General features: G+C 35.1%; 4 protein-coding genes and 1 long non-coding RNA gene across 8 annotated transcripts; 2 read left to right on the forward strand and 3 right to left on the reverse strand.

Moving 5' to 3' along the window:
- Nucleotides 1–283: 283 nt before the first annotated feature.
- Nucleotides 284–3893, reverse strand: LOC148271405 (uncharacterized). 3 transcript variants are annotated; one of them, XM_088241430.1, is made up of 3 exons: nt 3842–3893; nt 3249–3559; nt 284–2307 (listed from the first exon to the last, which is right to left on the reverse strand). In XM_088241430.1, the coding sequence occupies exons 2-3, from the start codon at nt 3511–3513 to the stop codon at nt 1388–1390; spliced, it is 1185 nt and encodes a 394-aa protein (XP_088097556.1). In that variant the 5' UTR covers nt 3514–3559; nt 3842–3893; the 3' UTR covers nt 284–1387. The 3 variants fall into 3 exon arrangements, with proteins under 3 accessions (XP_088097556.1, XP_088097557.1, XP_088097555.1); XM_088241431.1 differs by having other exon boundaries at nt 3725–3854; XM_088241429.1 differs by having other exon boundaries at nt 3249–3865.
- Nucleotides 3894–5516: 1623 nt separating this feature from the next.
- Nucleotides 5517–8726, forward strand: LOC148271406 (uncharacterized). The gene is made up of 3 exons (XM_088241427.1): nt 5517–5607; nt 5926–6609; nt 7408–8726. The coding sequence occupies exons 2-3, from the start codon at nt 5964–5966 to the stop codon at nt 8313–8315; spliced, it is 1554 nt and encodes a 517-aa protein (XP_088097553.1). The 5' UTR covers nt 5517–5607; nt 5926–5963; the 3' UTR covers nt 8316–8726.
- Nucleotides 8727–8833: 107 nt separating this feature from the next.
- Nucleotides 8834–13393, reverse strand: LOC148271407 (uncharacterized). The gene is made up of 3 exons (XR_015825102.1): nt 13264–13393; nt 9039–10223; nt 8834–8921 (listed from the first exon to the last, which is right to left on the reverse strand). It is a non-coding gene; the product is annotated as an uncharacterized LOC148271407 (long non-coding RNA).
- A 192-nt stretch (nt 13394–13585) lies between these two features.
- Nucleotides 13586–16549, forward strand: LOC148271408 (uncharacterized). Its single transcript, XM_088241428.1, has 2 exons — nt 13586–14004; nt 14228–16549. The coding sequence occupies exons 1-2, from the start codon at nt 13617–13619 to the stop codon at nt 15139–15141; spliced, it is 1302 nt and encodes a 433-aa protein (XP_088097554.1). The 5' UTR covers nt 13586–13616; the 3' UTR covers nt 15142–16549.
- A 7048-nt stretch (nt 16550–23597) lies between these two features.
- On the reverse strand, nt 23598–25795 carry LOC148271409 (uncharacterized). Of its 2 annotated transcripts, none has more exons than XM_088241424.1 (2): nt 25274–25795; nt 23598–24909 (listed from the first exon to the last, which is right to left on the reverse strand). In XM_088241424.1, exons 1-2 carry the CDS (start codon nt 25635–25637, stop codon nt 23639–23641), a joined length of 1635 nt encoding a protein of 544 aa, XP_088097550.1. In that variant the 5' UTR covers nt 25638–25795; the 3' UTR covers nt 23598–23638. The 2 variants fall into 2 exon arrangements, with proteins under 2 accessions (XP_088097550.1, XP_088097551.1); XM_088241425.1 differs by having other exon boundaries at nt 25188–25401.
- Nucleotides 25796–26268: the final 473 nt, after the last annotated feature.

Raw genomic sequence — 26268 nt, forward strand, 5'->3', positions numbered from 1 at the left:
CCATTATTTTCGTACAAATTTATTCGATTAAAAATAATGAATATATTACATGCTGAAATTTTTTAAACATTTTTAATCTTTAGAAATACACGAATATATATTACACTTTTCACATTTTGAGCGGATCCGACTATTGCAAGATTAGTAACGGCACATTCTGGCCGTTTTTAAATTATAAACCACGGGCCAATGGTGATATTCATAATTTTTTTTATATATAGTCAAAACCTTCTACCAAATTCAATTGGTGGAAGGTTTTGACTATAATTTTGGATTTTCCTTCTTTTTGCTGGTTCATCATCTGCACTCTGTAATTGGTGCGACCTCTTTTTTGTAACATTTAAGAATAATTCTCCTAATTGCGAGATAAACTCCGTAAGGCCATGATTTGACGTTTTGGAAACAGATTCTTCCGGCAATCCAACCTGTATTCCATCCAGGCATTAGCTACTGCCAGATCAAGAAAGTCAAGAGCAACTTTTAGAGTCCACTTTCGAGTTTTGAACGATGTTCTATAATATTCAACCATCTATTCATGGACATCAACACCTCGTATTTTGATTGTATCTACGGATTACAGCTGGACAAGGTACCTACTTTAAAATATTTCTTCTGAACTTTGCACCATCTCTCCACTTTGGATACTGGAGCTATCCCTGAGCACGTAGAGGCTATGGTGACACACTTGGGATCCCTCCATTTAACTCAAATGACCTTTTTGTCAATATCTCTCGAAAATAGAAAAAAAAATCTCACTTCGGTCATAATTTAAGCTCCATATGTTAAACTTGAAATAATTTCATAAAGTTTAATGTGATGCTTCTCCATGCATTCACTTACAGTATTTGCAATATCCTCAATAAATTAAAAGGCAATAGTCCTAGAAGTTCTTCTATAGAATCCGTATACTAAATAATTTGAACAAAAAGTGTAACATGCGCTGAGCCGAACTCGAGTGTCTAACTAAAGAGCCGCATGCGGCCTGCGAGCCGCGGTTTGCCGACCACTGCATCAGAAAAAGGATCAGTATTCAGATGCTGGAGAAAGACACAGAATTACCAACATTTGCATCTGATTTTACAATCTGGCACCATTATTTTAATAAACCGCAATCGACAGCAGATGAATTTTAGAAAACAATTTGTATTAACCATGGTTGTGTTTTTTTATCACAGCTCTCAATATTTTCAATTTAAAAATAAAATATAATGTAGATCTATTGTTGAATATATATGTTTCCTACTTTAAAAACGTTTTGGATTTAATATTTCCTTTGAACATATTTTGAAAGTAATACCTCGTAACATCACATTTTTCGTTGGAGATACCTCGCATCCCACATAAAAGTAATAGGTTTTTAGGGGAAAATAATAGAGCTATAAAGCTCCTACTTTTGAGGGTTACGAGGCATTGCATGTTCACTGGCGATATGACGTTTTAAATCTCGGTTGCGTGAACAGGTATAACTACATTGTGAGCATAAGAATAATTTCTCGCCAGTATGCGTCGACATGACGTGTTTTTTTATGTTACCTTTAAGTGCACAAGTATAACTGCATTGTGAGCATGAGAAGGGTTTCTCGTCGGTATGCGTCGACGTGACGTGTTTTTTCATATTACTTTTAAGCGCACATGTGTAACTACATTGTAAGCATGAGAACGGTTTCTCCCCAGTATGTATTAAGAAGTGACGTTTTAAGTCACAGTTTCGTGTAAATGTATAACTACACTGTGAACACGAGAACGGTTTCTCGCCAGAATGTATTAACAAATGACGTTTTAAGGCACAGTTCCGTGTAAACGTGCAACTACATTGTGAGCATAAAAATGGTTTTTCGCCAGTATGTGTAAACATGTGATTTCTTAAATCACGTTTTTGTGTACATGTGTAACTACATTGCGAGCAAAGGAAGGGTTTCTCCCCAGTATGTTTTAACATGTGATTTTTTAAATGACTTTTTTGTGTACACCTATAACTACATTGCGAACATAAGAAAGGTTTTTCGCTTATATGTATTAACAAATGCCGTTTTAAGTCACAGTTTAGAGCACATGTAAAACTACAAAATGAGCATGAGAACGGTTTCTCGCCAGTATGTGCAAACATGTGTCTTTTTAAACTACTTTTATGTGTACATGTAAAACGGCATTGGGAGCATGAGAAGGGTTTCTCGCAAGTAAGCGGCAACTCCCATTCATTACAAGGATTCGTCTGTCCTGTTTTATATTCGCACTCTCGTAGTGGTTCCGCACTACGAGACGGTGGATTGATATTCTCCGGAGATAAGGTTGACGACTTAGTAGTATCTGAAAAGTAAACGTTATATTAGCCTGGGGAAAAGCATTGTGCCATCGTTTAGCGGGCAGCTGGGACATGCGCGTACTTGAAATACCCTGGTGAGGGCTTCAGTGAAACTTCTATTGATTGATCAAAATTATAATTATTATTGTGACTGGCAATACTTTCGACAACGGTCAACGTAGGTAATTGTCCATATTAACCATAAATATGGCACTTTTTATAAAACAAGAAAGTGTTAGGCAAATAAATCACTTCTGCTAGATTAAAATGTGTAAAATTCTATAGTATATGAAATTCTGAATTAATGGGTAGAATTAACTGAGTCAAAAATTATGTTTATTTATTTATTTTCATTTAATAGTTATAATTATATATTTTTATAATTTTTTAAAATTGTTATATTTTTACTAAAACTGAAATCCCACTAAGCCACTTTCTGTAGCTTGTTGGCGGAGATTATATTTATACTTACTTATATAATATTATTTACATTTATAAGAACAATGCATCACAGATATAAATTAACAGCCGGAAAGATCAGAATATACATGTAGATACAAATAATAATATTTAAATTTATTTTTTAAAGGCAATAAAATACATGTAAAATTAAAATATTTACACATAAGCTACTATTTATTAATACAAATTTTGATCGAGTAGCCACTTCCTAATTTTGCTCTTGTTACAATGTGAGTTAAATTTAAGTCTTTCGGCAATAAGTTAAAAATGCTAGGTACTAAATATTTGAGAGTTCTATTACCATACTTATTACATAATTTTGGTACTATCAAACCACCATAAGACGTGAAGCGTGTATTGTGGTTATGTTTGAGAGGAAACTTGAATGTATTACGATTAAATTGTTCTAAAATGATGCAAAGCCACAGTAATCCTCGAACAGGCAGAATGGAAATGGGATGTGACAATGTAAACATTTTCTAACCTTCTTTGTTGCAAGAGGATTCCGAATATTCTTGTTTAATATGAGGATAATCCATTTTAATTTCCTTAAAGATCAGTTGATCGCTCTCTATAGTATATTGTTGAACAGTACTGGTCCCAGGTTCATCCTTCACGGCACCAACACCTGGCTTCTTGCTTTTGAAGGGAGATGACGTCCCTTCCCCAGTGTGGAGAATGTCTCTTTCTACAACACCAGTCTCTGGTTTAAACTTGGCATAGACCGAAGCGAATTTTATCTGCTCCATAGTTATTTGCTTGAACACAAAAACCACGCTTTATGCGGCCAATCACCTGAAAATGTTCACGACGCACTACTAAAAAAATGAACAGAATAGTGCATTTCTTATGACTACGAGGGATATCGAATCGTTTATAGCCATGTTTATGAATTTCGTCACAGCTTTGATTCCGTTGAATAAACGCTCAACGTAACGTAATATTAAATTAAAAATAAACCTTTTTTTGTAAGTATAAAACATTAGGAGTATTATGCGAAATCACTTATTTGTTTTACTCTGAGCGTACGTTCCGTTAACTAGGGATTACACGCTCGTTTTATAAAGATAACAATACCTTTGAAACTGTCAGAACATGTAATGGCGGCCATTAGGAAATGCTGCCAAGTGAACAGAATACCGGAAATGTTGCCAGGGTAAAGGTACCTAGAATGTGACACGCTAACTATCATGGTGGGTTCATTAGCTATCTGCATTGCTTCAAGCTCTCCGAGATAGACAGCTGCCCATGCGACGATGAAACTCCTCAAGATGTCCCCCACCTGTTGATGCATTGCCCCCTTTTCAGCTTTCAAAGGCAAAAGCTGGAGAAACGATGCAAAAGCCTGGGTGAGGATTTACGCTACATCCCATCGGTGATAGGTAATAAAGAACTCACACGAGAGGTAGTAGCATACATGGTCAATATATTGCAGGCAATTGGTAAAATAAACCAAAGTAGGGAACAAAATGCCGAACACTTCTCTAGTGGAACGGTAGGGGCCTGTTGATTACTGCTAACAGGCCGACTTCTCCTGAAGAGTTTTAAGTGGTTTCCTCTCCACATAAGCAAATGCTGAGAAGTTCTCGATTGGTTCACATAAGTATATCTCTCCTGATCTTAACAGTTAAGATAAATATAAAGAAATTTAATTACACGAAAATCCACCTTTATATATATAAATCTTGTATATTATAAGCAAGGTAAATAATAAAGCAACTCCCTTATAAAAATATTTTAAAAAGACCTATTTATTGTATTGTTCTAATGAGAATGGTACCTTTAATCAGATATTGATAGAACATGGAGGAATGTAGCTTTCAAAATAATAGCGCGAAGGTTTATCAATAAAAATTAGTAGAATTATCTGAGAAAGGCGAAAAAGAGACGCAAAAAGAAGATTTTTTGTTTATTTTTGTAATTTAAAATAAATCCCAATGAATATTTAAAAATAAAAAAGTTAAAATGAACAGTTTTAAACGTTAATATATTACTCACTTAATGGATAACTTAAGAAACTTTCAAATTTCTTCCCCCCAGACCCCGCAATTTATTTTTTATGATTCGGAGCGATTGAAAAGTCTTCAAAAGAAGAATCCGTCACTCATTGTTACCACAATCACGCAAACGGGCGCCATTTTGAATTTTCTTTATCAAGAGACTAATTTTTTTCTTTTTACTCTAAATTAGAGAGCGGTCGATTTGAAAAAAAATATTTCTTGGCTTCACTTTACTTCATATATGGTCACACTGACGTCAAATAAATAGAAACACGTGAGATCGAACATAATGATTTTCATTTTAAAAATTATTGCAAACTTAATTTAAATTTTTAAAAACTAACCTCAGACAAACTCTTTTTCCGTTGATTAATATTAAGGTTTTTTTAAAATGAAAATAAGGAAACTGATACAAACATTATTTTATCGCCGCGAGTGATTCTCTCACGAATGTACATCTGACTAAAAATTTTCAGCTACGTACTGACTAGATACTTTAAATGTTTCATTGATTGCCAAGGATAGAAAAATATAATATGCGGTTGATTAGTTAATAACGTATCTACATGTCTACGTCACAGGGCCACCATAAATACTTGCTCACCAAAATTCTGCGTTATAAATAAAAAGTAAACGGAATATTGAAATTCTCGGGAAATCATAGAATATCATGCGATAGTTTTTAGCCGGCAGTTGACTCGTCACACTCTAAGTATTTATTACCAGATCATAAGACTGGCAACATTGTCTGCACAGTCAGGTGCATTTCGTGTCGTGACAGCTTCTATAGTTATTTCTATAAAGTTGCACATTCGCTCGGAACCGATATTAGGAAGTAACTAGGTTAACTATCTTATTTTTTTAAACCTACAAATAAAAGCTTTGTGTTGAATCGAATATAACGTTTTGGATGTTTGGGTAACGTAACGGGGTGCTATTCTGAACCACTCTCGTGGTACGAAATAGTTTTTCTCGTGTATTTTGTACATAAATACGCGAGATAATACAGCCACGAGAGCGTTTGGAATACCAGCCCCGGGAGTGAATCCACCATCTCTAAACGTAGGTACAAGTATCTCTCGTAGTTAGATGTGAAAGATTATCATGCTTTAATCATATTATAAATAAATCGCTCTAGATGTGTATCGTTTTCATTTTCAGGTGATTGATTTTCAGAATTAAAGTGTTCGTATTCGACTATGGAAATGATCGCTTCAGTGAGTGTCAAGGCTGAATCAGAGACCGGTGATGTAAAAAGATATATTCTCCATCCTGGGGAAGGAACGCCATGTCCCTACAAAAGCGAGGAACCAGATGTGGCCACTGTGAAGGCTGAACCGGGGACTGGCGATGTAGATGGAGATATTTTCCGTACTGGGGAAGGGACGCCATGTTCCAACAGAAGTGAGGAACGAGGTGTTGCTACCGTAAAGGCTGAACCAAGAACTGGCGATGTAGAAGAAGATATTTTTCGTACTTGGGATGGGACGCCATGTTCCTACATAAGCAAGGAACCAGGTGTTGCTACCGTGAAGGCTGAACCGGGGACTGGCGATGTAGGAGATATTCTCCGTACTGGGGATGGAACGCCATGTTTCTACAAAAGCGATGATCCAGACGTTGCTACCGTGAAGGCTGAACCGGGGTCTAGTGATGTAGAAAGATATATTCTCCGTACTGTGGAAGGGACGCCATGTCCCTACAGAAGCGAGAAACCGACTGAACCGGGGACCAGCACCAAACGACAGTTTACTATGGAGAGTGATGTACCAATGTTTACGAAAATCGACATTGATTATACTGATGTAAAACAAGAATGTATACAATCCTCTCACAACAATACAGGTGAGAAAAGTGTCGTATTGTCTTCCCCTATTTCATTTTACTATAATATTTATAGGAGGTATAACTTTTTCTTTCAATGTAAAAGTAAAAGTTTTGAAAAAAAAAACATTTCAGCTCTTTTACTTCACAAAAGTCAACAGATGGAAGAGTTGAGGAAATGTAGATATTCAAACATGGGCAGAATGGTGAATGTTACACAGTGTGTAAAGTGGTCATATAAACCAGCCAATGACAGGTCATTGTTTTTTTTCCCTTTCGTTTTCCCTCTCTGTTGAAATAAACTTATAAGGGTATACCTAATAAATATATACGTTTATAAATTTATGATTAATTAAGTGAGATCAAAAGAACCCAACAAAATATAAACACTCGTTCAGCAACACAAATTAACTGTATTGTCCCATTTGTATCAACCGCCTTTGGTAAAAAGCAATACAATGTAATTGCTCCAAAAATGTTTAATGATTTATTGCCAAATATAAAAGACTCGCAATGTAAAACTAATTTTTAAATAAAAATAACTGCACATATAAATAGTGTAGCGAGAGATTTTTTTGAAAAATATATGTAAATCAAAAAACGTAGTACTTTATATAACTATCATAAACAGAGAACACTCCGTTTTCATTTTACATTAATTGGTTTTATATAGATTCCCTGTTATTAAGTATGTATACTATATTTTTGCAATAAATTTATAAATAAATAAATACTACAAGTACGCTGATGTCCCCGCTATTCGCTTAGCGGTGGCTTAACACTTCCCACCAGGTTAATATGACAAAGTTTTCTTTTCAGATACTACTAAGTCTCCAATATTATCTACCGAGAGTATCAATCTACCGTCTTATAATGCAGAACCACTACCAGAGAGTGAATATAAAACAGGACAGAAGAAAACATGTAATGAAAAGGTGTTGCTGAGTACTGGGGTGGAAGCGTTCTCATGTTCTCAATATAATAATACAAGTTCGCAAAAGGGGTTAAAACGTCACGTGATTAAACATAGTAGCAAAAAATCGTTTTCTTGCTCGCAATGTAGTTATACATGTTCACGGAGTTTCGATTTGAAACGCCACATGACAATACATACTGGCGAGAAGCCATTCTCATGCCCAAAATGTAGTTATGCATCTTCCCAGAAGGGTAGATTGAGCAGACACGTCTTGATACACACTGACGAGAAACCGTTTTCATGCTCAGAATGTAGTTTTACATGTTTACAGAAAAACAGTTTAATAAGTCACATGTTTAAACATTCTGGCAAGAATCCGTTCTCTTGCACGCAATGTAGTGTTACATGTTCACGGAAAGATAGTTTACTAAGACACATGTCATTGCATACCACCGAGAAACCATTCTCATGCTCACAATGCAGTTATAAATCTGCAGTGAACGGTTATATTAAAAAGCACATGTTGACACATACTGGCGAGAAACCCTTTTCGTGCTCACAATGTCACTATGTATCGTCATTTAAAAGTAATTTAAATAGTCACATGTTGTCGCATACTGGCAAGAAACAGTTCTTGTGCTCACAGTGTAATTTTGCATCTTCATTTAAAAGTAATTTAAGATGTCACATATTGATACATTCTGGCCAGAAACCGTTCTCATGTTTGCAATGTAAATATACATGTTCATTTAAGTCTAATTTAAGTAGACACATGTTGAAACACACTGGCGAGAAACCGGCCTCATCCTAATAATGAAATTTGTACCATCCATATTAATCAAATGAATTATTAATAATGTAATACATTTTAAAATTAATATGTATTAAATCAGGCATGTTCCGTTATGTTATGCCATTGAATGCATGATTGTAAAAACCCACCTCGGACCAAAAGCAAAAGTTTCAAAAAATTAATGAAAACTGTCAGGTGTAAAAAAATGAACCGCATGTTTTTTTTTACTATTTATGTTGAAAAATATTTAATATATGGTATATTAAAAAGTGGTTGCATAATATATTCATGGATTTTTTTATTTTATTTTTTTAAATTTTAGGATGAGGTGGATTTTTACAGTCATCTTGTAGAAGGTGTGTTTTTACAATCAAAGTCCAATTTGTACGAATGTTTAATAATATTTATTTTCATAAAGAATTAACTGAATTAATCTAATTCTTCTTCTTCGACATTTTCGGCTGTTGGCCATTACAATATTTTGTCCCAGAACTTAATTTTTTCATCTTCAGGCACAAACTGAACGCAATTTTTCAGGTCTTGCATCTTCTTTGCATTAATGAAGAGCTGCCTTGGTCCATACGCAGGTTCATCTGGTAGCGATGTGGTAATATGTGGCCTTATCTTCAACAAAAATGTATGCTTTATCATTCCATCAATAAATTCCTACGTTTTTACCGGCACGTCACTGCCGATTTTTTTTAATGTGAGGTGATGGAACTTTGAGATACGGAAGCTTACTTTCTCCGTTCTCGGAACCCGCCGATCCTTTGTTTCAAGGGATAGTGCAGTCTTTTTGAAATGTTGAACCCACCATTTTTTAAACTCGGTCACATCCTCTCCGCTGACCAAGTGAACTGTAAAAAAATCACTCTGCCTGCTCGAAGATACTATTAATTCTATAAGTTATATTATTTTAACAAGTTTGTTTTTAAATTAACGTTAAATGAATGCAGCGAATAAATGTTAATCATGCAATATTTTTCAAAATTGATCTATTTTTTGTAACAGAGAGGAAAAACATTTTTGAGAAGGGAATATGAAAGTCTAGGCATTTACAGGGCTTATGACTTGCAACGTACGGACTAGAAACCATGTCTGTAACACAAAAAAGTAGCCAGAAATTAAAATGCACTCAGCGATCTATGGAAAGACAGATGCTCGGTGTATGTCTAAGAGACAGTAAGAAACGAAATTTAAATGGCAGTGGGCAGGACTCTTGGCAAGACAAAATGATGGCAGGTGGAAACCCAGAATAATAAAGTGGAGACCATGGGCAAACAAAAGAAGTGTTGGGAGGCCACAGAAAAGATGGGTCGACGAAATTGCCTTTATTGCCGGTAAAATGTGGGTGAAAGCGGGTGATAGGAAGGAATGGAGACGTTTGGAAGAGGCCGCCATCCAGCAGTAGAGAGAACAAGGATGAAGAGGAAGAAGAAGATGACCTGCCATTGGCTGGTTCAAGTGGCCGCTTTACGCCATGTGTTTTAGGCGTTCAGGAGATGAAATAATTCAGGCATATGAATCTCACCCATATCAATAATGGTTTCAGATTTTTACTTCACGAAAGTCAACAGGTGGAAGAGTTGAGGAAATGTGAATGTTTAAACAAGGCAGAATGGAGAAAGTTACATAGTGTATTCAGTGGTCACTTAGACCAGCCAGTGACAGGTCATAAGCCCCGTGTGTACTAAGACGGTATTTGTGGCTCTTAGACAAAGCACAATGCCCTTAAAACATTAAACTTAGTGCCTTGTCAGGTATCTCCAACGTTGGCAATCACTCTGGCAAAAGTCTCCCTGTCCTGTGCTGCCCGGAAAATCTGCTCCACAGTCCTGAAGCTAGTCCAGTCTCGTATATTTCGCAGCCAGGACATCTGTCTTCTTTCGGCCCCTCCTGTCTATTTATTTAATCTTGACTATTTTTCTGTAACAGATTATTGCAATTCGATTAATTTATTTAATGGACAAGACCTTGTTGTTAAGAACGATTTAAATGTAATATTTATAAATAAAATATTACGATTAACAAATTTCAACAGGGATGGAGAATACCTCAAAGAAGAAATTATGGGAGTCTAGGCATTTATAGGGCTTATGACCTGTCATTGGCTGGTTTAAGTGGCCATTTTACACGCTGTTTAACATTCACCATTCACATTTTTGCACCTCTTCTATCTGTAGACTTGTGTGAAATATAAGAGCTGATACCTTTATCGTGTGGGTGAGATTCATCCGGCTGAACCATTTCACCTACTAGGCAACGCCTAAAAAAAATTTCAAATTTTTATACTTATGCTAAGGATGCTATTTTGAACCGCTCTCGGGGCACGAGAGTTTTTTTCGTGTATTTTGTATTTAAATACGCGAGATTATACGGCCGCGAGAGCGTTTGGAATACCACTCTTTTAGTCAGTTGCTTTCAGCTCTTTAATCAACTAAAATCGACAAATGGAAGAATCGAAGAAAAATGGATGTTCAAACATAGGCAAAACGGTGAATGTTACACAGTGTGTATAATAGCCACTTAAACCAGCCGATGACAGGTCATAAATCCTGTAGATGCCTAGATTTCCATATTCCCTTCTTTAAGGTATTCTCCATCCCTGTTTTAATTTGTTAATCTTAATGACTCCCAAGGGGGTGAAATCCAGTCTTTTGTCTACAAACGTTTGGACAAACTCAGATATTAAAAGATTAAACAAGATCCAAAAAAAAGAAAAATTGTTTTGTATGTAACCGAGTTTGATATAATTAAGTGTATTTAAGTAGTTTCGAAAAAAAATATTAGTAAATATACCAATTTTGATTCATTCTGTCATTTATTGTCTGTGAGTTGGAAATAAAATCAAAAGCAATGAGTCGTTACAAGCTCACTAAAAAAATGCACTACAGCGATTGGTCACATCGGATGTTACCGGCTTAAAAATAATACATGGGTATGGATATTGCCGATTTTGGTACAAAATTAAATTTCATATTTGAATATTGCTATAGCAAAACGTTAGACATTTTTACTTTAGATATATATACAACCTATTTTTGTAATCCTAATACTTTCATAGTTTTGCATTTAAAAAAACATTTTTTACCGATTTTGATAACTACCGAAACAATAGGGAAACTGTGAAAAAAAGGTTTTAATAAAAAAAAAAAACAAAATAATAATATGTCCCTACAAAAACGCGACATGTTTGGCCTTGATAATTGTGACAAAATTCGTGACGGTATTCTATTTAAATTTTAACGGTCTCAAAGTTCAAAATTTTCCCAAATCTTAAGTATTAGGGGCGTGGCAAATGCAATAGACCGCTTTCACGGGAATTAAAATTTATAAATTAAAAAATACTTGTTACTTATTGAAGCCCAAAAAAAAATTCTTCTCGACAGTATTTCAAGGACCCTTATAAATTTCCCATTATGTAAAAGAAAAAAACAATTCTTGCGTACATAATGGAGAGTGACGTCTTACAATAGTTTGTTAATTTTATTTTTAATTACTGATATGATAACCAATAATTAATATTTTTAGTATGACATATATAAATTAGAAAAAAATAAATAAACGGTGTTTGTAATCAGTGCTTCATAAAGAAGAATTGTAAATGTAACGTTTCACTTCTTTCTTAAATATTTTGTATTCCTGACTGTACTTTTTATTATCTTTGTTCATTTCATAAAAAAAAAAATCCTCTGTAAGTATAATGATGATATGCGTAGTTGTTTTTAATTTGGGAATTCATATATTACCACCTGTTCTAGGTCGCGTACTAACGTTTTGTGACCTAGAAACACTATGTATTTTTTGTCTTTATGTATTTGAAGCAAACAATTCTTTTTATAGAGTTTTCGTTTAATTTGTATTTTTTACGTATTTGAAATTGCAATTTCTCAATTCCTAATGTTTTTGATTTTATTTCATTACGGGTCGGTACCTTTATATTGTTTTTGTTATTAATAAATAAAACATGTGATTCACCGTGGAAAAAAGTAATTGTTTTTTTTTCAATTCATGTTTTTATTATTTTTATGTTCTAAATGTATTTTAAAAATTGTTGTATTTCTCGTGGAAAAACAGTAGGTAGTAATGCAGAGGTTTTAGGAATATTATATGCGTATGCATGAGAAGATGTATAAATGAGGGGGAAACGAGGTTAGTATCTTCTTCTTCGCGTGTCATGTCGGGTCTCCCCGGCGTTGACAACCACTCGGGAGAAAGCTTCCCTACACAGAGCAGTGCGAAACAGCTCCTCCACAATATTAATCCTGGTCCATGCTCGGATGTTTCAAAGGCAAGAAAGCTGTTTTCTTCTGACCCCTTTTTTTACGTCCCTCGATCTTCCCCTTCATGGCAAGCTAAAGTATGGCATATTTACCACCTTTTAACACATGGCCAAAATATGAAATCTTACGGAGCGTAACAGTGGTGAACAGTTCTTTATTAGTATTGGTTCTACGTAATACTTTATTGTTGGCTATCATATCAGTCCAAGATATTCTTAACATTCTACGGAATATCCACATTTCAAATGCTTCAAGGCGGTTTATAATATTAACTAATTAATGAAGAGTCCACGTCTCTACACCGTTCAGAAAGAAAAACCATATTTTATAACATTTGATCATTTGTTGCCTCAGTTTAAGGCTTTTATTATCGTCACAAAGAAAATTTTTCATTTTGTTAAATTCTTTAAAATCCTAACAGAATTTAACAAAATAATGTTTTTATGTAAAAACACATATATAGACTGGTGTAGCGTTTTGTAGCGCCCAGAAGAAACAGACACTTAAATTTTTAAATTGAAAAATATGAGTGTGTTTGTAGAAATACTGCTGTCCAAAATATAAAATTTATTGAGTCTTCTAATTCTTGCAAATTAGGGTAATTCTTTTTACGTGAAATGTATAAAACAAGAGATTTTTATATGTCAGTTGATATGTCACACTCTAAGCATTTATTACCATACCTGTACACTGGCAACATTGTCTCCACAGCTAGAGCGTTTTATAATGGCCGCCATTTCGTGTCATGACAGTTCCTATTCTTATCCGTGTAAAGTGACCATTCGCTCGCCACCAATAAAAAACAACTATTCGAAACTATCCTAATGCTTTGTACCTATAAATGAAAGCTTTACTTGGAATATAATATTACGTTATGGGGGTTTGTCCAATGTCGACAGGGCTGTGACTAAATCCATCATTACGAACGATACTTGTATCTCCCGTAGATAGAATACATAGATTATCGTGTTTTTATCACATTGAAGGGTGATCAATCTTCATATAAATCGAGGTCTTTTTATTCGAGCTCGTACAGATGGAGTTCGCTTCAGTCGTTGTTAAGTCTGAACCGGAAACGATCGATGTAGAAGATATTGCGCCATGTCCCCATGAAAGCGAACAGCCAGGTATTGCTATCGTGAAGGTTGAACCAAACACTATGGAACAGATGGAGTTCGCTTCAGTTATTGTTAAGTCTGAACCGGGGACTAACGATGTAGAAGCAGATATTCTTCATGCTGTGGATGGGACGCCATGTACCTACAGAAGCGAGGAGCCAGGTGTTTCTTCCGTGAAGGCTGAACCGGGGACCAGTACTTACCAACAATATATTATAGAGAGCGATATACAGATCTTTAAAGATATTGACATTGATCATCCTAATATAAAACAAGAATGTCTGGAACCCTCTCGCATCACTAAAGGTGAGAAAGGAGTTAGAGTGTATCTTGTTCTATTCCATAGAGTTTCAAACATTTACTTCTCTGGCACATCAACCTTCCATAAAAAATAACAAAACGTAGAAACTTAAAATTTTGCTATCGCTTAGTTTATCTGTAAGACGTACCCCCATATCCCTGCTATCTGTTTAACGGTAGGTAACCCAATGCTTTCCACTAGATTAATTCTGAAAATTTTATTTTTTAGATATTACTAAGTTGCTGCCAACATTATCTCCGGAGAAAATTCTACCGTCCCATAGTGCAGAAATACTACTTGAGAGTGAATATAAGATAAGACAGAATAATCCTTGTAGCGAATGGGTGTTACCAAGTACTGGAGTGAAACCTTTTGCATGCTCTCAATATAGTATAACAAGTTCGAAAAAGGGTAGTTTAAAACGTCACAACAAACATCGTAGTCAAAAACCGTTTTCTTGCTCGCAATGCAGTTATACCTGTTCACGGAACTATGATTTAAAACGTCACTTGTTAATACATACCGGCGAGAAGCCGTTCTCATGCCCAACATGTAGTTATGTATGTTCACAGATAGATAGATTGAGAAGTCACATGTTGATGCATACTGGCGAGAAACCGTTTGCATGCTCAGAATGTAGTTTCACATGTTCACGGAAAAATAATTTAAGTAGTCACATGCTTATACATTCCGGGGAGAAGGCGTTTTCATGCTCGGAATGTAGTTTTACATGTATACGGAAAAGTAGTTTGAAAAGTCACATGTTTACACATTCTGGCGAGAAACCATTCTCATGCTCGCAATGTAGTTATACATGTGCCCTGAAATGTTCTATAAGAAAACATTTGTTGACACATACTGGCGAGAAATCATTCACATGCTCAAAATGCAGTTATACGTGTGCACGTAAAAATTATTTGAAAAATCACATGTTGATACATACTAGCGAGAAGTCGTTTTCGTGCTCACAATGTAGTTTTAGATGTTCACGGAACAGTGTTTTAAAACGGCACTTGTTAATACATACTCGCCAGAAACCGTTCTCATGCTCACAGTGTCAATATAAGTGTTCACTTAAAGGTAATTTAAGAAGTCACATGTTGATCCATTCTGGCAATAAATCGACCTCATGCTCACAATGAATTCTGGATTTGTGATTTTTAAATACTCGAAGATGGACAGATTAAAAGTTGAGATAATCATCATGAGAAGATGTGTAAATGCAAAGACACAGTAGTAGGGCGTTCCTCTCTGCCTACCCCGGGAAATTACGTGATAGTTTGTTGTTGTGAATATATATGTAGTATTTAATGCACGGGAGCTCCTACCCAGTTGGAGGTTGATAGAAGAGATGTTGAGGGTCGAATTGTATATCTTACACATTGAATAAATAGTTTACCGGAGATAGTAACTGTGTGAACGTTTTACTTGATGTCACTGAACACTGAACTGGAGTACATGATGGAACTCAGTGTATATAGGTATTCAGTTCAGTGTTCATTTTATTTCCTGATGAGATTTTGAGGTCGTTTACTAATGTCTGTTTCTCAGCGATTGTACATTTGCTCGTATCAGCAGTTCGTTAACATTATTATTATTTTTTAAATAAAAACCTTTATTAGCATAAATAAACAATTCATTCGTTGAACTTGCCAAAAAATATTCTGGTTCTTGTGTTTGGCAAGTTTACGAAATAACATAAAAAGAAACAAAAACTGCAAAACAAAATAATAAAATAAAATAAAAAATTAAACAATTTTAAAGATTGAGAAAATATAACACTAAAAAAAAAATAAAAACACAAAATTTATTATTATGGATAACTTATATAGCGTCATTTTCATAATATAGATAATACAGTTAATAAATCACTGAAATTACTTGGCTTCATTAACAGAATATCCTCTGATTTTACTTATGTCCGTACAATCAAAACTATTGCTCAACTGTTCGCCCTCTTCTAAAATATGCCTCCGTGGTCTGGTCTCTATTCTATGTCAATCGCATAAATCACATTGAATCAGTCCAACATCGCTATCTTCGAAAAATAGCGTGGATGCTCAGACTAGAGAGAGATAATTATTCTTATGCTGAAATAGAGTCAATGTTAAATATTTCTAGTCTACAAAAACGTAGAACTAATATTGACTCCATATATATGTTCGGCATACTAAATGGTATAATCGATGTTCCATCGTTACTGGGACAAGTAAAATTCAATATTCCGACTCGTAGATTGAGAAACAATGAAGTACTGTTCATCGATCAGCATAGAACAAACTATGGCCTAAATTCTCCGATGACCCGTCTTTGTCGTATTGTTAACTCAAGACAAGATCTGGACTTTTTTGGTTTAAGTTTACAACGATTTAAACGAGCACTAAATAAATAGTCCAGATCTTATCTCGATGTCCCTTATGTTTGTCAATGCTTCTTTCTTTTTTTAAAAAATGTTTTAAACCATTCTTATATTGTAATATTTAAACCTTATAAATTGTATACATGGACAATGTCCTTTAATAAATAAATAAATATAATGCCTCAAGGGCGCTTTACAAACTGATTCTATAAATTAATAAATTAAATTTTAACTTTTTGAATTTGTGCTTTAAGTAAAACAATTAACTTTGTTATCACATGCTACTTACAATATTTGAGTTTGTCCAAACGTTCGTAGACAAAATACTGGATTTCACCCCCTCGGGAGTCATTAAGATTAACAAATCACAACAGTGGCCACTTAAACCATAAGGTCATAAGCCCTGTAGATGCCTTGACATCCATACTCCCTTATTTAAGGTATTCTCCATCCCTGTTGTGATTTGTTAACATGATACTTATTTATTCTAATGATTTAGTGAACAAGTGGGTTTTAAGATTTTTCCGAAACATCACTAATCTCACAGTCTCGTTTCGAGAGCATTCCATGCCATAGGGCCTGCGACCTCAAATGCGCGTTCACCGAATTTAGTGCGCTGTTTGCGTAGAGGTATAATAACCTTTTCTCTCGACTTAGATATAGCTGATCTAAGTGTAAGTAGTTAGTTATTCTAGAATGCAAAGTTTTATTAGATATTCCGGAGCAGAGTTGTGTACTTGTACATAAGCCAACAGAGTTTGTATTCTGCCCTCTGTGGAAAACGTAGCCAGTGTAATTTCCGAAGTAGTAGTAATGAGATTCCAAAAATAAGTCTCGCCGCGGCATTTAATACAGACTCTAGGCGAGTCATCTTATTTATTGGTAGACAATTGAATGTTTTTTTAATTGTTTACAAACTGAAAATGTGTGGTTTTGTTTCTGCAAGTGCTTAATACGATATCCGGTGCTGACACCGAGAATTGATTTCTGGGTGACTCCTGCATATATTATTGATATGGATGAAACAGTGGATTGACTCAGAGCAAAGTACACACTTCTGATAGTGCCAATTTTCAGAATGTCTTTAAGGGAGCAGAATACATGACTCAGCCTTCTCATACTAGAAGCCAGTGACTGGACATAAGCTTCCATCGCATATTCTTATCAATATGACTACCCCTAAGTATTTTATGGAATCCGCCCGTGTCAAAAATTGACTATGCGAGCTGCTTGGTATGTTCTGTTATTTTCGATAAACGTAAGGTATTTAGATTCATCTTCGGAACCATTCCCTTTCCGCATCTAATGGTGCATAGGATAATAAATTGGTATAACATCTTATGATAACACCAGGGTATTTTATTTTGGGAATTAGAATTAACCCTGGACCATTAAAAGGGAAAATTATTTGATTACAACTTGTAAATAACTAATGGGTAATTTTACAGGAGATCGTATCCTTACAGTTTTGATGGGAAATATAAATTGTATCAAATTGAATTTATTATCAAAATACCTAATCAATATATTTGTTCATGACCCGAAATTAATTTATTTCGTTATTATTGATATATTGTATGTATATTTTTATAAGTGAATGATTCGGAGTGACTCAGGTACGCTTTTTTTTTGCATTGTATTTAGTTGTATAAATAAATCTTTAATTGGCCTGTAATTTTGGTTTATGTGTAAACATTGTATTTTTGTTATAATTTCTGTTGTTTTCTTTGATAAATAAATAAATATGTCGCATTTTTATTGGAAAACAATAGTTTTTATTTTAAAAATCTAGTACGCTCCCCCACTGGAAATTTGTTTAGTATTTTTTTTTTTTAATATTGCGTATAAGTAATATTTTTTTGCACGCAACTTATTGAAACAAATGTGAAACCAACAATTTGAATTGTTCTTATGCTTTTTACAATCACTATTTTTTTATATATATATATATTTAAGCCAATCGACAGGTTATGAAATAAACCCTAATGGATTAGCACATCAAATAGAGATGTTTTCAAGAGCTGTACCGATGTGGCTCTTGGACAAGGCGCAATGCCCTTGAAACAGTATATTATTTACGTATCTTTTTTTAAATTGCAGATATGTATAAATGTTTAAATAATTGTGTCAGGTATGGTGAGCGGTGATAGCATGGTGGTCCGCAGTCATTCAGGTTAATATAAAAATATTTGAGCGAGTGACCATAAAACGCCTTGCTGTAGCTTCCTGCTGTGCTGCCCGTGTGTGTGATACCCTACTGATACCACACCATACAGATACAACTTACATCTATATTGGAACGGGTTTAATAGATAGATGCAACAAAAAACTAAAATTGGGAAATATGCATAAAAATGACGGAAAACATTTTAGATAAGCAAATATGGAAGTCTAAGTATTTACGTTTATATGTTTTACGTCAGTGGCTTTCCATAAATGCTGCTGGCTAAAATTCTGAGAATTGAATAAAATGAAATCGAATGTTCGAATTTCCACAAATGATGGTAATTTTTTATCAAGTGAAGTGTCGTGGAATATCATACAAACATATTTATCCGGCAGTTGACATGCCACATTATAAGTATTCATTATCAGACTTTAAGACAGGCAACATTGTCTGCTCAGACCAGTACATTTTGTAATGGCTGCTATTTCGTGTCCTGACAGTTCTTTTTTTATCTGTATAAAGTAAACATTCGGTCACCGTTCTAAATAAATTAAGAACAAACTTTAAACCCTAATGTTTCGTAACATTCTAATGTTTTGTACCCATAGATAAAATATTTACTTGGATTATAAAATAACGTTATGGAGGTGTGGCCAACTTAACTAAGGCTATGACAAAATCTATAATCTCTTACGATCCTGGTATTTCTAGTTCCTTCTTTATAACTGTTATTATCATAAAATCTAGGTGTGCATCGGGTTTGTTTTCTGGTGATTGATATTCAGATTTGTAATCGAGCTAAAAATTAATGGAACAGATGGAGGTGTCTTCAGTCATTGTTAAGTCTGAACCGGGGACTGGCGATGTAGGAGGTATTCTCCATGCCGGGAAAGAAACGCCATGTCTCTACGGAAGCGAGGAGCCAGTTGCTGCTACCGTGAAGTCTGAACTGAAGACTATGCAACAGATTAAGTTCGAACCGGGGGCATGCGGCGTAAGAGATATTCTCAATACTAGGAAAGGGGTGTCATATTCCTACAGAAGCGAGGAGCTAGGTGTTGCTATCGTGGAGGCTGAACCGGGGACCAGTACTGAACAACAGTGTACTATTGAGAGTGACATACCGATCATAACGGTAATTGACATTGATTATCTTGATATAAAACAAGAATGCTTGGAATCCTCTCACAACAACAAAGGTGAGAAAAGTGTCATATTGTCTCCCCCTATTTCTATTCAAAATTGAAGTATTGAGTTCATTGCTATCACTAATATTTGGTTTTGTATCTAATCATTAGAGCAGAACTTCAATGGAATTTCATTTATTTACATCTCGATCACTTTAAGTTTCCGCAAAAATCAACAAAATTTAGAAGCCGTAAAAGCTTTTATTGCCTAGTTTTCATATACCTACCGCGAAACCGTCCAATTTTGCCCTGGATGGATATATTGCCCAAACAGTCTAATCTATGATCAACCTTTAAAAAACATGTTTCCATTTGATTTCGGTAAATTTGGTACTTTTAAATTATACAAATTATGATACCTATTACTTGAATGAATTCAGTGTTAGTCTTAGATTGGGACGACAGCCATATCCAACGAATCCCGCTTTGAAAGGAACAATGCATTTTAAGTGTCAATTTTAAATCTGGCAGAGTGATATTTGTATAGTTCATGTTTTCAAATATAACTTTTACTTTTCAGAAACTACTAAGCCGCCAACATTACCTCCGGAGAGTATTAATCTACCGTCTCACAGTGCAAAACCTCTACCACTGTCAAAACATACAACAATACCGAAGAATACTTGTAATGAATGTGTTTTGCCGAGTACTGGGGTAAAACCATTCTCACGATCTCAGTGTAGTTGTAAAAGTTCAAAAAAGGGTAGTTTGAAATGTTACTCGATTAAAAAAAGTAGCGAAAATCCATTTTCTTGCTCGCAATGTAGTTACACATGTTCACGAATTTCTGATTTAAAACGTCACTTGTTAATACATACAGGCGAGAAACCGTTCTCATGCTCAAAATGTAGTTATGTATGTGGGCTGAAGGATAGATTAAAAAGTCACATGATGACGCATTCTGGTGAGAAACCGTTTTCATGCTTAGAATGTAGTTTTACAAGTTCACGGAAAAATAGTTTGAGAATTCACATGGTGATACATACTAGGGAAAAACCATTCTCATGCGCACAATGTAAATATACATGTTCATTTAAGAGTAATTTAAGATGTCACATGCTGGTACATACTGGCAAGAAACCATTCTCATGCTCTCATTGTAAATTTACATGTTCGCTTAAATGTAATTTAAGAAGTCACATGCTGATACATACTGGCGTGAAACCGTTCTCAAGCTTACAATGTAGTTATTCATGTTTCCTAAAGAGTCGCTTAAAAAATCACGTCATGTTAGTACATTCCGGTAAGAAACCGTTTTAATGCTCACAATGTTGTTTCACATATACACCATAACTGATTTAAAAAATCACACGTTATAACATACTGGTGAGAAATCGACCTCATGCTCGCAATAAATTTTGCATTTAATCGGTGCACGCTTCTAAAAGCGCCAATAGAGCAGCATAGATGACAGCATTCTCGACCTAGAAGCCTGTGGCTGGACCTGAGCCTCCCATGGCAGATTCCTTTTAATATGATTACGCCAGGATATTTTATGGAATCCACCCGTTTCAATTGTTGGGATGTGTTTTCAGTGAATTTTTAGATTGAGCGCACTGCTTATTATGTTATTATATGGAAAGTTTGATGTAATAAATCGAACAGGTTCCGTTATGCCATGCAATAGTACTACAGAGATTACTGTACATAGTCAGTCCGTATCATGATTTGATAATGATGCGTATGATATTGAGATGTCTAAGCCCGAGAGAAAAACTCTGTCCCGTTTAAAAAAACACACCGGATCTCGTCGGCCGCAAATCATGCGATATTGCCGACCGAGCGAAAACGATCCCGCCATCTCTCGGCGAGACATTCAACCACACATTAATTAACGAATGCAATTAATGTCTATGAGTCGATTTGATTTATTATATTTTTTTTAGTTTATTTTCTTGACGAGGACAATATCGCGTAAATTAATCCGCTGGCTATAACAGGTATATGTGACGAGAATGAACGAGAAAGACCAAGTAAGACGTGGCTTGATCAGATAAACCAAAATCTTAAGTCTGGTCATATTATAAATTATTATATATCTATTAGATATCCTTACAACAAGGAATAACTATACCTGGTGTAACTATTTATATCCGGTATAAAAAAGGTTACTAAATATTTAAGAACCAGTATAATTATACTAAGCTTATTCCATTTATTTCTCGACCGTGCCACATTTCTGCGTACATTTATAAAAAAATAATACGTACCTACAATGATGCATATATGGAAACGTCCAGTATTTGGAAAAATATGTAATTATAATACAAAGCTTAATCACTTTAGTAGAGATGTTTTTAAAATATCAAAGTTAGGAGTATTGTGTAAAAATGTTTTGATAAATTGTCGCTTTGCCGATTTTGTATTTTATTCAATATATTGTAATAAATGGACATCAGAGCATATCGTCGTTTCATTATATCATCTCTAACTGGAGAAGGAGCTCCCTGCATCAACTAGCAAAATCCTTCAAAGAAAACAAACGAATATCAACCCTACCGAATTGGTGTGTTGACCTGCGTTGCAAACTAAAAAAATAAAATCAATAAATTAAATTCGTATTTGAAGCCATAACTCTGTGATTTTCAATATCAACACTTAACTGCCCTGTGGTGGTATTCTGGATCTTCTCTACCCCCTAGAGAGTGATTAATTAGAATATTTTTATTTTCTTAATGTGACGACACTTAGCATCAAATAATGGCCACACCATAGAATGAAGAATAGTCCAGAATGAGCGTAGAATTATATTTTAATACATCGGCCTGTGCCCAAAAATCTCCCCCCTTTGCTACGCTTTCACCGCGCGCATGCTTGAAGTCGCCGCGAAATGTTGCCAGATCGCGAAAAATATTACCATAAGACAAATGTAAAAAAAATATATTGAAAAAAAAGCAATTTGCTTATTTCTCTAAAATCTTATTGTATACAAGAAAGCATTGGACACAACAGAGTAGATAAGTAAAGGGTCTAAATGACCCTTGAATGAAAAGGTAGGTCATTGCGTTAATTTGCATTGGGGCTCGGTGGCAAAGTAATTGCAATAGCAACGCCAAATCTGCGAACGAGCACAAAACGCAATATTCGAGTGTCCATCTGCTATCTGGCGAGTGGCGCAATCATCGTACACTACGCAAATACCTCGAGCAGCTTTATTCCTCGATTAAAAGCGCACAAAATGTCATTTTTAAGACTTGTAATCAACTAAAATAATGTATGTAACGTAACAGCAATCAATTGTATAATGTCAATGCTTCTATATGGGTGCGAATCTTGGCACACCTTACCCAACTTCTGAGTTTAGAGAGTTAGTGCTTGAGAAGAATATTAGGTAAAAGGTCCGATAGCGGACGCAGCAGCCTTCTATAACGGGCGTCTTGAGGATGAGGCGGTGGTCCTGGCTTGGACACGTGCTGAGCATGCCTCAGGAGAACCTAAATCCAAGTTGCATCTTATTTAAACCTACATCACGCCGTCCTGGAAGGCCGTCGATGATGACCTTTTTATTTTATTAAAAGAAGAGGTACAGCAATCAATTTTTTTTAACAACCTTGACCATTTTTTAAACTTTTGGTACTCATTTTTTAATTTGAAAATAAACGGACATAACTTATATTAACACCTAATACTTCAGAATTCAATTTTTGCAATCCAAATTTTTATTTTCGAACTCAAAGAAAATGTAGGTCTTCTCTTGAATAAATTGGTATCAAACTCCAATGTTTGGAATTCATATTATTTCTGAAATATTTTCAATGCAATACTTCGTAACATCGCAATTTTTGGTGGAGAAACCTCGTATCCCACAGGTATATTATTAAACACGTAAAACACATTTTTATCTCAAAAAAACATGTAATAAAATGTCAAAAAACCAAGGAAATCTAGTGGAAAATTTATTTGATAGAAGTTGTGGGATCATACAATTATTTTTTGTCTACTGAATATTGAGGGTTATAAGAAGTTGTATGTTCACAGGCGATATGTCGTTTTAAAACGGAATTCCGTGTGCATCTAAAAATACATTGTGAACATGCGAACGAATTCAGTTTCTCGCCATTATGTATTAGCAAATGATTTTTTAAATTATACTTCCGTGAAGACGTGTAACTACATTGTGAGCATGAGAACGGTTTTACGCCAGAGTGTTTCAATATGTGACTTTTTAAATTACCCTTTAGTGTACAAGTAAAATTGCACTGTGAGCATGAGAACGGTTTTTTTTCAGCGTGCATAAACAAGTGATGTTTTAAAATATTGTTTCGTGAACATCTAAAACTACATTGTGAGCATGAGAACGGTTTTTCATCAGAATGTTTTAACATGTGGTAGTTTAAATGAGTTCTTTGTATGCATGTAAAACGACAATAGGAGCATGAGAACGGTTTCTCTCCAGTATGTATTAACAAATGACGTTTTAAATCACCGTTATGAGCAAAGGCATTACTACATTGTGAGCACGAATACGGTTTATCGCCAGTATGTGTCAACATGTGTGTTTTTAAATGACTTTTTAGTGCACATGTATAACTGCATTGTGAGCATGAGAACGGTTTCTCGCCAGTGTGAGTTAACATGTGACGTTTTAAAACACTGTTTCGAAAACACGTAAAACTACATTCCGGGCATGAAAACTGCTTCTCGCCAGTATGTTTCAACATGTGACTTTTCAAATTACATTTTTGTGAACACGTAAAGCGACATTGTGAGCAGGAAAACGGTTTATCACCAGTGTGTATCAACATGTGATTTTTTAAATTACATTTTTGTGAACATGTAAAACGACACTGTGAGCATGAGAACGATTTTTCGCCGGTATGTGTTAACAAATGACGTTTTAAATCGCAGCTCTGCGTAAACGTATTACTGCATTGCAAGCATGAGAATGGTTTCTCGCCAGTATGCGATAACATGTGACGTTTTAAAACACTGTTACGTGAACATCTGAAACTACATTCCAAACATGAGAACGCTTTCTCGTCAGTATGTATCAACATGTGACTTGTTAAATGGCCCTTTTGTGTACATGCATAACTACATTGCGAGCAAGAGAAAGGTTTCTCCCCAGTACTCGGCAGCACCCACTCCGTACAAGTGTTTTCCTCCCATGTTTTATTAGCCCCCACAGATGGTGGTTCTGCACTATGAGACGGTAGATTGATACTCTCCCGAGATAAAGTTGGGGACTTAGTAATATCTGAAAAGTAAAAGTTATAATATTAACCCGGTGGTAAACATGGGTCACAATTTAGCGGATAGCAGGGACATCAGCGTATTTGTTATATTCCCTGGCGTAGATTAGACGAAATCTTTTTTGATTGAGTAGATTCATAAATAAATTTACATTGTTACTGGCTATACTTCAGAAACCCGGTCTGCCAATGTTCGTGTCTCAATTAATCATAAATACTTTTTTAAACACAAAAGCAAATTTATTTTAGATGTCTTTCTGACCTAACGGGTACAGAACTTTACCTGGATCATGAATCTTCTAAAAATGAACTCGGTCAACTATTAAAATCAGATGGATATGAGAGGAGACACTTTAACAGTTTTCTCACCTTCAGTGTTGCGAGAGGACTCCAAACATTCTTGTTTTATATCAGAATAATCTATGTCAATTTTAGTAAAAATCAGTAAATCTCTCTCTGTAGTATACAGTTGTTCAGTACTAGTTCCTGGGTCTGCTTTCATGGTAGCAACACCTGGTTCTTTGCTTCTGCAGGAACCTTGCATCCCTTTCCCAGTATCGAGAATATCTTCTTTCACATCAGTCTCCGGTTCAGCCTTCAGGTTAGCAACACCCAGTTCTTCGCTCCTGTGAGGACATGGCGTCTCTTCCCCATTATGGAGAATATCTCCTCCTATATCACAAGTTCCCGGTTCAGACTTAACACTGAATGAAGCGAATTTCACCAGTTCCATTGTCTTCTGTGTTATTTATTAGTAGCGAGCGAATGTACACTTTACTGTGGATTACACGCTTGTTTTAAACATACAATAATACGTTATCAGGACACTTATTTTTCTTAGTTGTTTTTTTTACTATTTCATCTTCTAACTGATATGGTAACTGTCAGAATACGAAATGGCGGCCATCAGGAAAAAATGCTAAATAAACGAACAGAATACAATGTTGCCAGAGAAAAAGTCTTAATATATACCTGGTGTGTGACATGCTAACTATAGGTTAACGGTTCTGGTTCTCCCGATTGCACTTGTTTCTTCCAGTTTATTTACAAGCTAATGAATTAATATACCCTATCGCCGTCAGAATAGGAAAAAATTAATTGAGGGTGACAGAAAAATAGACTGTTTTACTTAGGTTGCTTTATCGTTAAAACAGTGTATATAAATAAAAAAAAAAACTGAAAAACTGCAATCTTTTGTAAACAAAGAATTTTTTGAACAAAACAAATTAACCGATCGTTACAGCAAAAAAATTATTGGTTTTGCAATGTGTGGATTCCAAAAAAGGCCACAAGATTTGGTTACGCGTGAATGTTTACTGCCATTTATATGTTTTGGTTGTCGGCTTTTCCTTGAGAAGTAGGAA

This window comes from Micrasema longulum, unplaced genomic scaffold, assembly GCF_059751315.1.
Source record: "Micrasema longulum isolate JH-2025_06_02 unplaced genomic scaffold, ASM5975131v1 h1tg002892l, whole genome shotgun sequence".
Classification (NCBI taxonomy): Eukaryota; Metazoa; Arthropoda; class Insecta; order Trichoptera; family Brachycentridae; genus Micrasema; species Micrasema longulum.

Excerpts from the sequence above, each read along its gene's own strand:
- LOC148271405 (XM_088241430.1), bottom strand. The coding sequence starts at position 3,513 with ATGGAGCAGATAAAATTCGCTTCGGTCTATGCCAAGTTTAAACCAGAG. Across the intron at positions 2,308-3,248 it reads ATCCTCTTGCAACAAAGAAG|ATACTACTAAGTCGTCAACC; the intron begins GTTAGAAAATGT and ends TTTACTTTTCAG.
- LOC148271409 (XM_088241424.1), bottom strand. The coding sequence starts at position 25,637 with ATGGAACTGGTGAAATTCGCTTCATTCAGTGTTAAGTCTGAACCGGGA. Across the intron at positions 24,910-25,273 it reads GTCCTCTCGCAACACTGAAG|ATATTACTAAGTCCCCAACT; the intron begins GTGAGAAAACTG and ends TTTACTTTTCAG.
- LOC148271408 (XM_088241428.1), top strand. The coding sequence starts at position 13,617 with ATGGAGTTCGCTTCAGTCGTTGTTAAGTCTGAACCGGAAACGATCGAT. Across the intron at positions 14,005-14,227 it reads ACCCTCTCGCATCACTAAAG|ATATTACTAAGTTGCTGCCA; the intron begins GTGAGAAAGGAG and ends TTTATTTTTTAG.
- LOC148271406 (XM_088241427.1), top strand. The coding sequence starts at position 5,964 with ATGGAAATGATCGCTTCAGTGAGTGTCAAGGCTGAATCAGAGACCGGT. Across the intron at positions 6,610-7,407 it reads ATCCTCTCACAACAATACAG|ATACTACTAAGTCTCCAATA; the intron begins GTGAGAAAAGTG and ends TTTTCTTTTCAG.